Consider the following 18,056-nt stretch of genomic DNA (forward strand, 5'->3'; position numbering starts at 1 on the left):
TTCAAGGCAAATGTGTAGTGGGTGTAAAGTTTGTTTTAAATTCTCACTCATTAAACACGAATTAATTTACACATGCTTCTCTTCGAACGACTTAATATAACATTAAACTTTTATGAAATAAATGAAAAATAAACGTTTGGTTCCTCAACTGCGTTGCCCACTCCAGTCAGCAGATGGCGATGTGCGTCTTTTAGGTTCAGGCGACACTGCCAGTGTGACGTATAATCTAGTGGACGGGACGCTCCTTCAACAACAACAGCTAGTCAGACACCTCGGTAGCTTTCTAACAAACATAGCTACAACATTCAAGCTCTTTACACTGTTTTGGTGTATATTAGTCGCTGTGTATGAAGTACACTTCTGTCGTATGTACTTGTTGGCCCATTTAATTATATATTTACGTTGTTTGTCAGCTAGCTGGTTTGCTAAGTTAGCTTAGAACTAGGCTAGTCGCTAATGCTAGCTAGCTAACATCCCCGACCATGAGTTCACTAAGCTACTCTCCTCCTGATAAAGAAGAGGGGGTCTACTGGACGGAGGAAGAAGCTCTTGTCAAAGAGGAGGAGGAAGAGGGGGCTGTTACAAATAAAAAACAAGTAGAGGGTGAGGCTGTTACCGTGAAAGAAGAAGATAAATACTTTTCAGTGAAAGAAGAGGAAGACACGTTCAGAGTGAAAGAGGAGGAGGATGTTACAGTAAAGGAAGAGAAAGAGGAGGATGCAGTTTTTGGAGTGAAAGAGGAGGAGGGGGAGATGACTGTCACATTGGAGGAAGAAGAGGAGGTTGGAGATCAGTTTAACACCAGTAAGTACCGTCTCTGCAGTCGTTGAACCAATATGCAGTAAAGGGGTTCTACTCTTTAATGTTGTTCTGTAGGAATGGCTGAAGCTACACTACAAAACTATCAACAAAACGTTAACAATTGATCAAATGCATCCAATGACAATGCCTGAAATACTGAAGTCCTCAATATCTCCTATTAGATTAGCCCAAGATGTAGTCTTAGAGGGGCAATCAGCCGTTGTTACATCCATTTTGGGACTTGTACATTGATGATATGTACCCAATCGGTTTCTTGAAGAATTCTCTTATAGATGCCTCAGGAGCTTAGTTCAACTGTCATACCCCAGCAGAACCCCAAATATAAGCTTTTTTAAATTCTAATGTTTGTCAGTAAATATAAACAAACACTTTATATCCTCAAAACATGGTCAAAACTAGAATGTTGATATCATGGAGGGTTGCAATTTCTCCAGCCCCATCCCTCAGCTTTTTACCGAAACGGGCAGGGTGTATGCTTTGTTATTGTTTCTACTGCTGATTGCTGCCCCCGTTACTCCTCAAGGTCCAAGGACTGTATGTTTTTCAGAGGTAGACTGGCTCTGGCAGGTAAAATGGTCAAATAATCCACCTAAATGTGAATCGATTCTCAATTGTGATACGTTTCTGGAAACATAAATCGTAAATCATAAGTCAACATAAGTTCACACAATACTTAAATATCACATCAAAATAATTTCACACAATACTTTAATATCACATCAAAATAATTCCACACAATACTTTCAAATTACATCAAAATAGGTAACCAGTCGCGAAGCCCCAAAAAGGTAAACCAAATTATTTTCTCGACATTTCTCCTTCCTTCAAGCCTCTTTTTCTTCTTTGGACTTTATATGGCGGTTGGCAACCAACTTTAAGGTACATTACCGCCATCAACTGGACTGGAGTGTGGACCTCAGTTCATCTTTCAATCACCCACGTGGGTATATACCAAAACAGTCATGAAGAGGGCACAACAAAACCTTTTCCCACTCAGGAGACTGAAAAGATTTGGCATGGGTCCTCAGATCCTCGAAAGGTAATACAGCTGCACCATCGAGAGCATCCTGACCGGTTGCATCACCCCCTGTTATGGCAACTGCTCGGCATCTGAACGTAAGGCGCTACAGAGGGTATTGCGAAAGGCCCAGTACATCACTGTTGCCAAGCTTCCTGCCATCCAGGACCTTTTTAATAGGCTGTGTCAGAGGAAACGACAAGCGGTACCGGAGCACCAAGTCTTGGACCAATAGTCTCCTCAACAGCTACTACCCCCTCAAGCCATAAGACTGCTGAACAATTAATAAAATCGCCACTGGACAATTTACATTGACCCCCCCACCCCCTCCCTTTTGTGCACTGCTGATATTCACTAGTTGTTTGTTACCTATGCATAGTCACTACTCCCCCACCTTCATGTACAGTTTACCTCAACTAGCCTGTACCCCCGCACACTGACTCGGTACCGGTTCCCCCTGCATATAGCCTCGTTATTGTTATTCTCATTGTGTTACTTTTTATTACTACTTTTTATTTTAGTCTACTTGGTAAACATTTTCTTCTTGAACTGCACTGTTGGTTAAGGGCTAGTAAGTCAATCATTTCACGGTAAAGTCTAAGTTGGTGTCTTGATGGATTTGTGAAAAACGGTTTATCATAAAACACATATATATATACATACATACATACATACAGTGGGGAGAACAAGTATTTGATACACTGCCGATTTTGCAGGTTTTCCCACTTACAAAGCATGTAGAGGTCTGTAATTTTTATCATAGGTACACTTCAACTGTGAGAGACGGAATCTAAAACAAAAATCCAGAAAATCACATTGTATGATTTTTAAGTAATAATTGCATGACATAAGTATTTGATCACCTACCAACCAGTAAGAATTCCGTCTCTCACAGACCTGTTAGTTTTTCTTTAAGAAGCCCTCCTATTCTCCACTCATTACCTGTATTAACTGCACCTGTTTGAACTCGTTACCTGTATAAAAGACACCTGTCCACACACTCAATCAAACTGACTCCAACCTCTCCACAATGGCCAAGACCAGAGACCTGTGTAAGGACATCAGGGATAAAATTGTAGACCTGCACAAGGCTGGGATGGGCTACAGGACAATTGGCAAGCAGCTTGGTGAGAAGGCAACAACTGTTGGTGCAATTATTAGAAAATGGAAGAAGTTCAAGATGACGGTCAATCACACTCGGTCTGGGGCTCCATGCAATCTCTCACCTTGTGGGGCATCAATGATCATGAGGAAGGTGAGGGATCAGCCTACACGGCAGGACCTGGTCAATGACCTGAAGAGAGCTGGGAACACAGTCTCAAAGACCATTGTGCTTCTAGTTCCGATGCAGTAATAACGAGCAAGTAATCAACTAACAATTCCAAAAAAACTACTGTAGTAACACACTACGCCGTCATGGTTTAAAATCCTGCAGCGCACGCAAGGTCCCCCTGCTCAAGCCAGCGCATGTCCAGGCTCGCCTGAAGTTTGTTAATGACCATCTGGATGATCCAGAAGAAGAATGGGAGAAGGTCATGTGGTCTGATGAGACAAAAATAGAGCTTTTTGGTCTAAACTCCACTCGCCGTGTTTGGAGGAAGAAGAAGGATGAGTACAACCCCAAGAACACCATCCCAACCGTGAAGCATGGAGGTGGAAACATCAATCTTTGGGGATGCTTTTCTGCAAAGGGGAGGGGACGACTGCGCCGTATTGAGGGGAGGATGGATGGGGCCATGTATCGCGAGATCTTGGCCAACAACATCCTTCCCTCAGTAAGAGCATTGAAGATGGGTCGTGGCTGGGTCTTCTAGCATGACAACGACCCCAAACACACAGCCAGGGCAACTAAGGAGTGGCTCCGTAAGAAGCATCTCAAGGTCCTGGAGTGGCCTAGCCAGTCTCCAGACCTGAACCCACTAGAAAATCTTTGAAGGGAGCTGAAAGTCCGTATTGCCCAGCGACAGCCCCGAAACCTGAAGGATCTGGAGAAGGTCTGTATGGAGGAGTGGGCCAAAATCCCTGCTGCAGTGTGTGCAAACCTGGTCAAGAACTACAGGAAACGTATGATCTCTGTAATTGCAAACAAAGGTTTCTGTATCAAATATTAAGTTCTGCTTTTCTGATGTATCAAATACTTATGTCATGCAATAAAATGCAATTGAATTTCTTAAAAATCATACAATGTGGATTTTTGTTTTAGATTCCGTCTCTCACAGTTGAAGTGTACCTATGATAAAAAATTACAGACCTCTACATATTTTGTAAGTAGGAAAACCTGCAAAATCGGCAGTGTATCAAATACTTGTTCTCCCCACTGTATATATATATCTATATTTTTTTTAAATGTTTGACACCCCTCCCCAGAGGTGTCTCATTATTGGGATTCATTGCTGATTTCTACCTGTAGCTCACAGTGAGGTGTCTAGTGATACAGGTTAAGGGCCCTGTTGGAGATTGTTGGTTGGTAGTGGAGTCAAGGGAACAAGCAGGGTTGGACACGGCCACATTATTATCCCCACACAGTCTCTGTGGTTCATATGAACCCCATTCCTGGGAATTAGATTTGATTACAAATCTCCCCTGTCTGTTACTACAGAAGGGTTCCCCCTGTCCCATTCCCAGCTAGGTTAAAAGGCGCTTTGTCGCCAGTACCTATGACTGGTTGATAGGGTAGTGGTTTCCGTCCGGCCACTCTACAATAAAGGTCTGATTGGTGGAGTGCTGCAGAGATGATTGTCCTTCTGGAAGGTTCTCCACAGAGGAACTTTGAAGCTCTGGCAGATTGACCACCAGGTTTTTGGTCACCTCCCTGACCAAGGCCCTTCTCCCCCAATCGCTCAGTTTGGCCAGGTGACCAGCTCTAGGAAGAGTATTCCATTTAAGAATGATGGAGGCCACTGTGTTCTTGGGGATCTTCAATGCGGCAGAATTTTTTTGGGTACCCTTCCCCAGATCTGTGCCTCGACACCATCCTGTCTTGGAGCTCTAAGGACAGTTCCTTCGACCTCATGGCTTGTTTTTTGCCCTGACATGCACTGTCAACTGTGGGACCATATATAGACAGGTGTGTGCCTTCCAAATCATATCCAATCAATTGAATTTACCACAGGTGGACTCTGAACAAGTTGAAAATACATCTCAAGGAAGATTAGTGGAAACAAGATGCACCTGAAAGCAATTTCGAGTCTCATTGCAAAGGGTCTGAATACTTATGTAAATAAGGTATTTCTGTTTATTACCAGTTTTCACTTTGTCATTATGGGCTAGGGTCATTATGGGCTGCTGGCCTTTATAAATTCTGATGTTATGCTCCTATAGTTTCTGGTAATAGACTACACCAGCAGTCGTAATGCTCCTATAGTTTATGGTAATAGGCTACACCAGCAGTCGTTATGCTCCTATAGTTTCTGCTAATAGGCTACACCAGCAGTCAGCAACCTTTTCCATTTGTAGTGCCAATTTATCTGACCATTTCTACTGATCTGGTGCCAGTTATGATTTTCATATTCACATTTTACTGGAACATTTTAATTTAATTTATAATAGTAATAATAATTATAATAGTCTTTGTATCTCAACATCATTCTCTGTGGTTAATCTACTTTCTATTTAAATGAAAATTATGAATACATTTTTTATTTCCATTGCTAAATTTCAATAACCTACATGAAGCTAAAAAATGCTAACATTGCAGCCTGCAGGTTGAAAATATCCTAATAAAAATAAATATCTTATAACTCAAATTGGCTGCACATGTCCTGTCTACAACGAACTTGAAACATTGTATCAATTATCAACTGGGTCGTCCCACAACTCGAGATTGCAAGCTTGCAACATTGTATAAAATATTCTGGGCCCTTAGTTTCCCTTGCCATTGAGTTCGGGACAGACACAGCTGTCGGCTATTTGTGCAAAGGATAAGAAGTATTTTATGGCATTTCCACTGCATCAGAGCACTACATTTTTCCCTTTCATGCTGAGTGGTAATCGAGTGGTAACTGAGTGGTGAGAGCTGGAAATATTTTACGAAAATACTTTGAGGAACTATTGTCATTAGCAATTGATTTTGATTAGACTTTGTTTACTTGCTGTTTGAGGTGTAGAAAGAAATACTTTGAGAAGCTCCACAACTCATTAGTGGTGGTGCGTTAAGACAATCAGAAATACTATAGACATCCCCAAATGTGCACATTTATAAGCCTACATAAGCACGCAGGACAGGTAGTCTAGTCCTACTTCTATATGTGTAATCGGGTGCCCGTCCTTACTCAACATTGACAGGAGTGTTTCAAACAAAAGACAATGAATAAATTGACAAAACTGACGCGCCTTGAAGGGTCAGGTCTGGGTGGTCGGCCAGGGGCCGTTTCGTTTAGTATCTGTTTGGGTCGGCATTGGGAATGATTGTATTTCCCCATAGTATGTTGTAACGAGGTTGACCGACTGAAACGGAGTGTAACTTTGATTATATTTACTCTTCCCTGAAGGAGGGAAATGAGGTACAACACCTGTTTGGCCCTTCCCTTTCCTGAGTCGGTGAAGAGCGGTATTACATTTAAGGAATAAATCCGAGCCTCACGCTCATCACCTGTGGAAGGCGGGGCTTCCAGCGAGGTGTGAATTTAATAGTATGTTGTACCTAGTTTCCCTCCTTCAGGGAACAGTAGTTATAGTCATAACATGTGGATTTAATTGTATGTTGGACCTAGTTTACCTCCTTCAGGGAACAGTAGTTATATTCATAACGTGTGGATTTAATAGTATGTTTTACCTCTTTTCCCTCCTTTTCCCTCCTCTTTTCCCTCCTTCAGGGAACGGTAGTCACAACGTTACGCTTGTCATATGATGAACTTAAACTTAAATACGGGATCTTGCTGTCGGACAGTTTTTTGTATTCTGAAATGCTCTCTAACTATGTAACATTTAGTGGCTCCTTATGTTATGCTGGGAAAACAGTTTTCATGGGCACAGAAATCCTAAATCATTTCAGGATTTGCAAAATCCAATGTTTCTAACCGAGAGTCACCTTAACTTTATTAACAACACCGAAATGGATACGGTCATTTACGCGGTTCTTCAATAATTACACATCATTCAACTCCATACATAATATCCACTGAAACACGGTAAACGTTGTTTAGAATCAATCCTCAACGTGTTTTTCACATATCTCTTCGATGATATATCGTTCGTGGAAGTGTGCGTTCTCCTCTGAATCTCAATGGAAAATGCCTCCAGTTGACGATTACGCACCAATTTAGACAAAGGACACCGGGCGGATCCCTGGCAAATGTAGTCTCTTATGGCCAATCTTCCAATGATATGCCTACAAATACGTCACAATGCTGCAGACACCTTGGAGAAACGATAGAAAGGGCAGGCTCATTCCCGGCGCATTCACAGCCATATAAGGAGACAATGGAAAACAGAGCCTCAAAAATTCTGCCCATTTCCTGGTTCAAGTTTCATCTTGGTTTCGCCTGTAGCATGAGTTCTGTGGCACTCACAGATAATATCTTTGCAGTTTTGGAAACGTTAGAGTGTTTTCTTTCCAAAGCTGCCAATTATATGCATAGTCAAGCATCTTTTCTTCACAAAATATTGCGCTTAAAACAGGCACGTTTTTTTATCCAATAATGAAATACTGCCCCTAGAGTCTCAAGAGGTTTTAACTCATAATGTGTAGAGAACTGTTCCTTGATGGATAGGCTATTACACAACACACAGAGCTATTTTCCTTAATTCAGAACATTTAGAATGACAAAACATTACAGAGTAGCCTAGTGGGATTATTCACAAAATTATCTGGTGATCAAGTTTTGAAGTGTCATGACAAAGACATTTTAGTTTCCATATTTCACCTGAAATATTAAATGATGTATAGTCTGAGGTCTACGTTGTTGTTAGGTGAAGTTATGGGTCCTACAGTAGGTCTATGTTATTGTTAGCTGAAGTTATGGGTCCTACAGTAGGTCTATGTTGTTGTTAGGTGAAGTATGGGTCCTACAGTAGGTCTATGTTGTTCAGTGAAGTTATGGGTCCTATAGTTGATGTATGTTATTGCTAGGTGAAGTTATGGGTCCTACAGTAAGTATATGTTATTGTTAGCTGAAGTTATGGGCCAATTTGCGTACACTTAGTTTACAAACGCTCATTGACAGACTGGTAGCAAAGCTAGCCAAAGAGCATTTTACTGGTGGAAGTGTTTTTTTTAAGTATACAGCAGTTGATTTGCGACAACACATATTATATTAAGCAGGACATTCAAAGGAGCGGTATGTAGTGTGAAAAGTAGTGTGAAATATACTCATAAGCAACCTGGAAATGAAGACTATTTTTGCTGTCAGCCTATGAGAAATCCCCTGAGTTTTCCCCCATGGTGGTGAATTAGTGAATAGACACAGAGTTTAATGTGAGTTTCCTTGAGTAGCACTCATGATCTTGCACTGTAATATTCAGAATACATTGTGAAAAACTAAAATCTTTGCTCACAGGCAGATATATTACATCCATAACTAGTGGTTTCCTCACTACCAGATATACTACATCCATAACTAGTGGCTTCCTCATTACCAGCACGAAGCAGCATAACTAGTGGTTTCCTCATTACCAGATATACTACATCCATAACTAGTGGTTTCCTCATTGCCAGATATACTACATCCATAACTAGTGGTTTCCTCACTAGCAGATATACTACATCCATAACTAGTGGTTTCCTCATTACCAGATGTACTAGATCCATAACTAGTGGTTTCCTCATTACCAGATATGCTACATCCATAACTAGTGGTTTCCTCATTACCAGATATACTAGATCCATAACTAGTGGTTTCCTCATTACCAGATATACTACATCCATAACTAGTGGTTTCCTCATTACCAGATATACTAGATCCATAACTAGTGGTTTCCTCATTACCAGATATACTACATCCATAACTAGTGGTTTCCTCATTACCAGATATACTACATCCATAACTAGTGGTTTCCTCATTACCAGATATACTACATCCATAACTAGTGGTTTCCTCATTACCAGATATACTACATCCATAACTAGTGGTTTCCTCATTACCAGATATACTACATCCATAACTAGTGGTTTCCTCATTACCAGATATACTACATCCATAACTAGTGGTCTCCTCATTACCAGATATACTACGTCCATAACTAGTGGTTTCCTCATTACCAGATATACTACATCCATAACTAGTGGTTTCCTCATTACCAGATATACTAAATCCATAACTAGTGGTTTCCTCATTACCAGATACAGTGGGGCAAAAAATTATTTAGTCAGCCACCAATTGTGCAAGTTCTCCCACTTAAAAAGATGAGGCCTGTAATTTTCATCATAGGTACACTTAAACTATAACAGACAAAATGAAAAAAAAAAATCCAGAAAATCACATTGTAGAATTTTTAATGAATTTATTTGAAAATTATGGTGGAAAATAAGTATTTGGTCAATAACAAAAGTTTATCTCAATACTTTGTTATATACCCTTTGTTGGCAATGACAGAGGTCAAACGTTTTCTGTAAGTCTTCACACGTTTTTCACACACTGTTGCTGGTATAGCAGATGGTATAGATGACATCCCAAACCGTAGCAGCATAGCTTTTATGTCATTATTATAGATGACGTCCAACACCCTAGCAGCATAGCCTTTATATCATTATTATAGATGATGTCTCACACTGTAGCAACATAGCCTTTATGTCATTATTATAGATGACGTCCAACACCCTAGCAGCATAGCCTTTATATCATTATTATAGATAGCGTCCCACACCTTAGATACATAGCCTTTATGTATATATTATAGATGATATCCCACACCGTAGCACGTAACAGCATAGCTTTTATGTCATTATTATAGATGATATCCCACACCGTAGCAGCATAGCCTTTATGTCAATATTGTAGATGACATCCCACACCGTAGCAGCATAGCCTTTATGTCATTATTATAGATGACATCCCACACCGTAGCACGTAACAGCATAGCCTTTATGTCATTATTATAGATGACATCCCACACCATAGCACGTAACAGCATAGCCTTTATGTCATTATTATAGATGACATCCCACACCGTAGCAGCATAGCCTTTATGTCATTATTATAGATGACATCCCACACCATAGCACGTAACAGCATAGCCTTTATGTCATTATTATAGATGACATCCCACACTGTTGCACATATCAGTGTAGCCTTTATGTCATTATTATAGATGATATCCCACACCGTAGCAGCATAGCCTTCATGTCAATATTGTAGATGACATCCCACACCGTAGCATGTAGCAGCATAGCCTTTATGTCATTATTATAGATGACATCCCATACCGTAGCACGTAACAGCATAGCCTTTATGTCATTATTATAGATGATATCCCACACCGTAGCAGCATAGCCTTTTTGTCATTATAATAGATGACATCCCACACCGTAGCACGTAACAGCATAGCCTTAATGTCATTATTATAGATGACATCCCACACCGTAGACGTAGCAGAAGAGCCTTTGTCATTATTATAGATGACTTCCCACACCGTAGCAGCATAGCCTTTATTTCATTATTGTAGATAACGTCCCACACTGTAGCACGTAGCAGCATAGCCTTTGTCATTTTTATAGATGGTATCCCACACACCATAGCAGCATAGCCTTTATGTCATTATTATAGATGGCATCGCTCACAGTAGAAGCATAGCCTATATATCATTATTATAGATGACATCCCACACCGTAGCACGTTGCAGCATAGCCTTTGTCATTATTATAGGTGACATCCTACACCGTAGCATGAAGCAGCATAGCCTTTATGTCATTATTATAGATGACATCCCAAACTGTACCAGCATAGCCTTTATGTCATTATTATAGATCAAATCAAATTTATTTATATAGCCCTTCGTACATCAGCTGATATCTCAAAGTGCTGTACAGAAACCCAGCCTAAAACCCCAAACAGCAAGCAATGCAGGTGTAGAAGCACACACAGTATCCCACACACCATAGCAGCATAGCCTTTATGTCATTATTATAGATGACATCCCACACCGTAGCAGCATAGCCTTTATGTCATTATTATAGATGACATCCCAAACTGTAGCAGCATAGCCTTCATGTCATTATTATAGATGGTATCCCACATACCATAGCAGCATAGCCTTTATGTCATTATTATAGATACGGCTACGGTGTGGGATGTCATCTATAATATTGACAAAAAGGCTATGCTGCTACAGTGTGGGATGTCATCCATAATATTGACATAAAGGCTATGCTGCTACGGTGTGGGATGTCATCTATAATAATGACATAAAGGCTATGCTGCATCTACATGCTATGTCAATAATGACATAAAGGCTGCTACATGTGGGATATCATCTATAATAATGACATAAAGGCTATGCTGCTATGTGCTACGGTGTGGGACGTCATCTATAATAATGTCATAAAAGCTATGCTGCTACGTGCTACGGTGTGGGACGTTATCTATAATAATGACATAAAAGCTATGATGCTACGGTGTGGGATGTCATCTATAATAATGACAAAGGCTATGCTGCTATGGTGTGTGGGGTGGCATCTATAATAATGACATAAAGGCTATGCTGTTACGTGCTAAGGTGTGGGACGTGATCTACAATAATGACATAAAGGCTATGCTGCTACGGTATGGGATGTCATCTATAATAATGACATAAAGGCTATGCTGCCACATAATACAGTGTGGGACGTGATCTACAATAATGACAAAGGCTATGCTGCTACAGTGTGGGACGCTATCTATAATAATGACATAAAGGCTATGCTGCTACGTGCTACGGTGTGGGACGTGATCTACAATAATGACATAAAGGCTATGCATCATTGGTTAAATGTCCATTTTGATAAAGAAACACTTATCCATGTTTTAGATTTATTAAGAACAAGTTGATTGATAAAGTCATGAAAAATTGGAAGAAATTAATAATTAATTAAATTGAATTGAATAAACCACATTTTGGCTATGATAAAAGATATGTCTCTGGGGTCAAAATGATCCATGTCAGAAGTATGGAAGTATGGTTCAATGCAAATATGTAGTGGGTGTAAAGTTTGTTTTAAATCCTAACTCATTAAAAACGAATCAATCAACATGTGCTTCTCTTTGAACGACTTAATATAATATTACACTTTTTTGAAATAAATGAAGAAAAAAAAAACTTTTGGTTCGATGTGCGTCTTTTAGGTTCAGGCGACGCTGCCAGTGTGACGTATAATCTAGTGGACGGAACGCTCCTTCAACAACAACAGCTAGTCAGACACCTCGGTAGCTTTTTAGCAAACATAGTTACAACATTCACGCTCTTTACACTGTTTTTGGTGTATATTAGTCGAAGTGTATTAAACACACTTCTGTCGTATGTACTCTTTGGCCCATTTCATTATATATTTACGTTGTTTGTCAGCTAGCTGGTTTGCTAAGTTAGCTTAGAACTAGTCTAGTCGCTAATGCTAGCTAGCTAACATCCCCGACCATGAGTTCACTAAGCGACTCTCCTCCTGATAAAGAAGAGGAGGTGTGCTGGACGGAGAAAGAAGCTCTCGTCAAAGAGGGGGAGGAGGATGTTACAATACAAAAACAAGTAGAGGGTGAGGCTGGTACCGTGAAAGAAGAGAAAGACGTTTCAGTGAAAGAAGAGGAAGACGCCTTCAGAGTGAAAGAGGAGGAGGATGTTACAGTAAAAGAAGAGGAGGAAGATGCAGTTTTTGGAGTGGAGGATGAAGTGAAAGAAGATGAAGACGTTTTTGAAATGAAGGATGAAGAGGGGGAGATTACTGTCACATTAGAGGAGGACGAAGAAGAGAAGACTGGAGAACTGATTAACACCAGTAAATGCAGTGAGTACTATCTTATAAAACAGTGACAAAAACTCTGCAGTTGTTGAACTAATGTGTGAATTTAGTAATATGTGATTTTAAAAGGGCGTTCTTCACTTGAATATGTTTTTGTACTGTGGGGAATTGTTCATGACGTCCTCCAGTGATGTTTAAAAATGTCCTGTTGAAAAGTGATATATAAATACAGTAAAGTATAAACACACTAAAGGGAAACAAATAAATGTTTTGAGTAAATAGTGTTTTTTTTTAATCAACTGCAAACTGGAAGGAGTGAGTGATGTCATAGTAAGGCATTCATGGAGTTGGCGTGATGGGAAGTAGTGATGTCATCCAATAGGTGACTGATCTTCATGTGAATATTCATTATTCTTTTTAAAATTCTTCCTGTTCTGTCAAGTTCGTTGTTGATCATTTCTAGAAAGCCATTTTCAAGTCATGCCATTGACTTTCAAGACAATTTAAGTCCAAACTGTAACTAGGCCACTCAGGAACATTCAATCTTGGTAAGCTCTTCCAGTGTAGATTTGGCCTTGTGGTTTAGGTTATTGTCCTGTTAGGACAGTTTTTTTGTATTCAGATCTCTGAAATGCACTCTACCTACTGAATCCTAAATCATTTCAGAGTTTGCAAAATCCAATGGTTCTAACCGAGAGTCACCTTAACTTTATTGACAACACCCAAATGGATACTGTCATTAATGCAGTTCTTCAATAATTACACATCATTTTTAATACTGTAGCTGTTTAGTTAGTCACATGTTCAACTATCATCAGCTGATCCAGGAAATCATTTTCTGAATGCCAGTCAAATGACAAACATCACAACATGCAACAACAACAACCAAAGTTCTTCTTCATTCATTACTCTGGTAAAGACCGTTATGCTGTGCTCCACATTGGATGCAACATCCCTAACAAATTGATGTTTATAATGTGTTATTGTCTGCTTGATTTATAGTAAGTTCTCATTAGTCTGTTTGGAGACAGAGATACTTTGCTCATAATGTGTGGAAAACTGTTCCTTGATGGATAGGTGAAGTTATGGGTCCTGCAGTAGGTCTATGTTGTTAGGTGAAGTTATGGGTCCTACAGTAGGTCTATGTTATTGTTAGGTGAAGTTATGGGTCCTACAGTAGGTCTATGTTGTTGTTAGGTGAAGTTATGGGTTCTACAGTAGGTCTATGTTAGGTGAAGTTATGGGTCCTACAGTAGGTCTATGTTGTTGTTAGGTGAAGTTATGGGCCAATTTGTTAAACACTTAATGTGCAAAGCCTCATTGTCAGGCTGATGGCAAAGCTAGCCAACGAGATTTTTAGTGGTTGAAGTATTTTTTAAGTATAAAGCAGTTAATTTGCGACAATAACACAAACATATTAAGCAGGTGTTTCAAGCGAGCCTTACAATTATAATCCAAAAGTAGTGTGAAATGCACTCATAAGCAACTTGTAAATGGAGGCTATTTTTGCTGTCAGCCTATGAGAACTCCTGTGAGTTTCCCCCATGGTGGTGAATTAGTGAATAGACGCAGAACTTTATGTGAGTATCCTTGAGTAGCACTCTTAATATTCAGAATACATTGTGAAAATCTAAAATATTCGCTCAACATTTTTGCTCCAGGCAGATATACTACATACAAAGCTAGCAGTTTCCTCATTAGCAGGGAGGAGTTTCTGCAAATAAATTGTGTGCGCATTGCCCTGGTGCCACAATTTTAGCAAACACAGAAGGGGGCCTATATTGGAGACCAAAAGTCGTCTGGCACACTGCTTAGGATTTCAACAACTTGAATAAATTATTTCTAGACTACAATCATCGACGTTACTACTAATGTGAAAACAAGACTAAATCTGACTATTGTTGCTATCTTGACTGTCTTAATTTTCAAATTTAACAGATGTCAATTGTTGTACAACTTCATGGGTACGCTCTGGGCAACACCTTTTACCTCAAATAAACAATTGATTTCTGCTGTTGTGGGCCTTTAACCATCTATCTGACTTTGTCGTTCACACAGGAGAGAGACGGGACAATCGTGGATCCTCTGGGGAGCCTCAACAACATCATGATGCTGACGAGGCAGAGAAGAGTCTCTCCAGATCAGAACTCCTCAAGAAACACCAGCATAAACCCACAGGGAAGAGAACTCACTGCTGCTCTGACTGTGGGAAAATATTCAACTCCTCAAACCTTAAAATACATCAAAGAATTCACACAGGAGAGAAATCGTATGGCTGTGATCAATGTGGGAAGAGTTTTACTCTGCTTCACACCCTGAAATCACACCAGAGATCACACACAGGAGAGAAATCGTATAGCTGTGATCAATGTGGGAAGAGTTTTACTACATCTATCAATCTAACTATACACCAGAGAACACACACAGGGGAGAAACCATATAGCTGTGATCAATGTGGTAAGAGTTTTACTACATCTAGCTATCTAACTATACACCAGAGAACACACACAGGAGAGAAACTTTTCATCTGTGATCAATGTGGGAAGAGATTTATTCTGCTACAAACCCTGAAATCACACCAGAGAATACATTCTGGAGATAAACCTTTTGGCTGTGATCAATGTGGGAAGGGTTTTACTACATCTAGCTGTCTAACTATACACCAGAGAACACACACTGGAGAGAAACCTTATATCTGTGATAAATGTGGGAAGAGTTTTACTACATCTAGCAATTTAACTATACACCAGAGAACACACACAGGGGAGAAACCATATAGCTGTGATCAATGTGGGAAGAGTTTTACGACATCTAGCTATCTAACTATACACCAGAGAACACACACAGGAGAGAAACCTTACGCCTGTGATCAATGTGGGAAGAGATTTATTCTGCTACAAACCCTGAAATCACACCAGAGAATACATTCTGGAGAAAAACCTTTTGGCTGTAATCAATGTGGGAAGAGTTTTTCTCACCCAAGCAGCCTGATAGTACACCAGCGGGGACACACAGGAGAGAAACCTTTTAGCTGTGATCAATGTGGGAAGAGTTTTTCTACATCTTGCAATCTAACTATTCACCTGAGAACACACACAGGAGATAAATCTTATAGCTGTGATCAATGTGGGAAGAGATACTCTGATAAAAGATCTCTGATTAAACATCGGAAAATACATACATGAAGGAGTTGTTTCATGATATCAATGAAATAATGTCACAATGCAGAATGTTTTAACATTGTAGTAGCAGTATTTGAATGAATGTCAGAATGTAGAATGAACCCTAAACGTTTGCCCCCTGTTCAGCGGAAAAATCAAGGCTCTGAATTGAAAGAGTACTATTTATGTGATTTAACATAAAGGGACAAAATAAATTCTGTTACACTTACCATGTTGGTGACCCACTTGAATCAAAACGCAACACTTCAACATGTTTAGGTTTTCAATATATCTCGAACTGTTTCTGCATATTGGTTATTGATTTGGACATGTTACAACTATTTTTTTGACATTGTGCTATTCCAATTTAGCAAAATGTAATTGAAAAGACGTTGAAAATAAGACTATGCCCGACGTCCAATATATGTTCGGTTGTTGTTGAAAGTTGAAAATATGTCTTTTTGGGTTGTTTTTTCAATGACTTGAAAACAACATACTTTCAGCATAAACACATGGACGCAGTATAATACATTGGTCTATAATCAATTTTATTAGCAATCCTACATCACTCCAGTATTTCTTTACAACATTCAAATGCTACTTGTCTTTATTCCACTACTGAAGAAGCATGTCTCAAATCACCTCATATTTCAAACATTCAGCCTGACAAAATATACATGTTTTATTATTCCATGCCTCACCATTAAGTTAATTATTGCCAATACACATTAACAAAGGGGTGTACTTTTGGTTTTGATATTTCATATTTACAATTCATGTAATAATTATTTATGCAAACAACTGACAATTTTTGGGTACAATTATATTGACATTGTTATCCTGCTTTTAGACTATCCGGGTTCATTCTCAGATTCTCAGTGCCAAACCAAATGTACTAGAGCATGACATTGGGGACTGGGCCCTGATCCAACAACATGCCTATCGAGTGAACCCTGAAAAGAGAGAGAAGCTCCGCAGTGAGGTTGAAAGTTACTACAGGTATTGCAGGAGTTTCAGGCATGTCTTTGGTAAGGACAACTTGGTTGCTGATTGTCTCAAGGGTGGGCAGTCAAAAATATTTGTGTTTTGCATTTAGCCAGTGTGTTACCATTGATACCAATTTATTTTGACATGTTTTTTCCGTGTTGGAGATTAGTTGTATCTCTTTTCTGCACTGTTGGTTAGGGGGCTCGTAAGTAAGCATTTCACTGTTAGGTTTACACCTGTTGTATTCGGCGCATGTGACCACAATTTTATTTGAGTTTTGTTTGGGCTCTTCCAAGGGGACGAGAGCTTCTAAAAACTAGTGAGTTTTAGGAAGAAAAGTGTTCTAGAAGCTTGTGGGTTCTAGAAGCTTGTGAATTTTAGGACTTGATAGAAAGAAAATGGGGGGAAAAATTATACGATTGTATGTTATTTAGAAATACTGTTTTTTTTCTTGTTTTTAATTGTTGACAGCAAGTTGTTTTTTGTTGGTGGTGAGCAAACATGTCCACCAAAAATATAGGATATATTTGTTGTCTTAAAGGGGAAGGTGTTACAGGCTTTGGTTTTTCCATTTATATTTTCAGGTTGGACCTTAGCGCGTTGGAAAGGGGGATACCTAGTCAGTTGTACAACTGAATGCATTCAACTGAAATGTGTCTACGGTGCACGTCTCGCTTGTTAGCACGTAGGACGCACTGATTGGTGTCACCTCGTTAGTCGGTATGTGTTACACCTGTGCTGGCTTGTCCATCTCGTTATTGGGAAGGTGTTTCACCTGAGCTGATCCAGGTTCTATTTAAGAGTGTCTGGCCCAGTGCTTCAGTTGTTTTGATAGATGTGGAGAGTCAACACATTTAGTTGCTCCACTTCCTGTCTTTAAGTTTTGTGTGGGTTTTTCTTTTGTTTGCCTCTTGGGCAGATTTAGTGGGTCTCATGGTGGGTGTATTTTAGGTCCCAGTTGTTACTAGTCAACATTCAGTGGACACCCCCATAGTGTCTTTCAGAACCCCTCCAAAAAACAAGCTTGTTTTTTGGGTTGGATATTGCATCCTATTAATATTTTAATCAATGGAATTTCCTTAGGGTGCCCATTGGTCTTTCAGTTATTAGTCTTCTGTTTGTTGTGTACTAAATATTTATTTTCATTCTTTTATTTGTTTTTTTCCTGTGAAGCCATTGTGTTGCATCCATGCCTGAAATGTGC

At 39.6% G+C, this 18,056-nt stretch overlaps 1 protein-coding gene across 1 annotated transcript; it reads left to right on the top strand.

Annotated features, from left to right (window-relative positions):
* The first annotated feature begins 667 nt into the window (after nt 1-667).
* LOC121841590 (zinc finger protein OZF-like) lies at nt 668-17,658 on the top strand. The gene is made up of 2 exons (XM_042310864.1): nt 668-804; nt 14,763-17,658. Exons 1-2 carry the CDS (start codon nt 753-755, stop codon nt 15,887-15,889), a joined length of 1,179 nt encoding a protein of 392 aa, XP_042166798.1. The 5' UTR covers nt 668-752; the 3' UTR covers nt 15,890-17,658.
* The last annotated feature ends 398 nt before the right edge of the window (nt 17,659-18,056 follow it).

This window comes from Oncorhynchus tshawytscha, linkage group LG32 (genome assembly GCF_018296145.1).
Source record: "Oncorhynchus tshawytscha isolate Ot180627B linkage group LG32, Otsh_v2.0, whole genome shotgun sequence".
Lineage (NCBI taxonomy): Eukaryota > Metazoa > Chordata > Actinopteri > Salmoniformes > Salmonidae > Oncorhynchus > Oncorhynchus tshawytscha.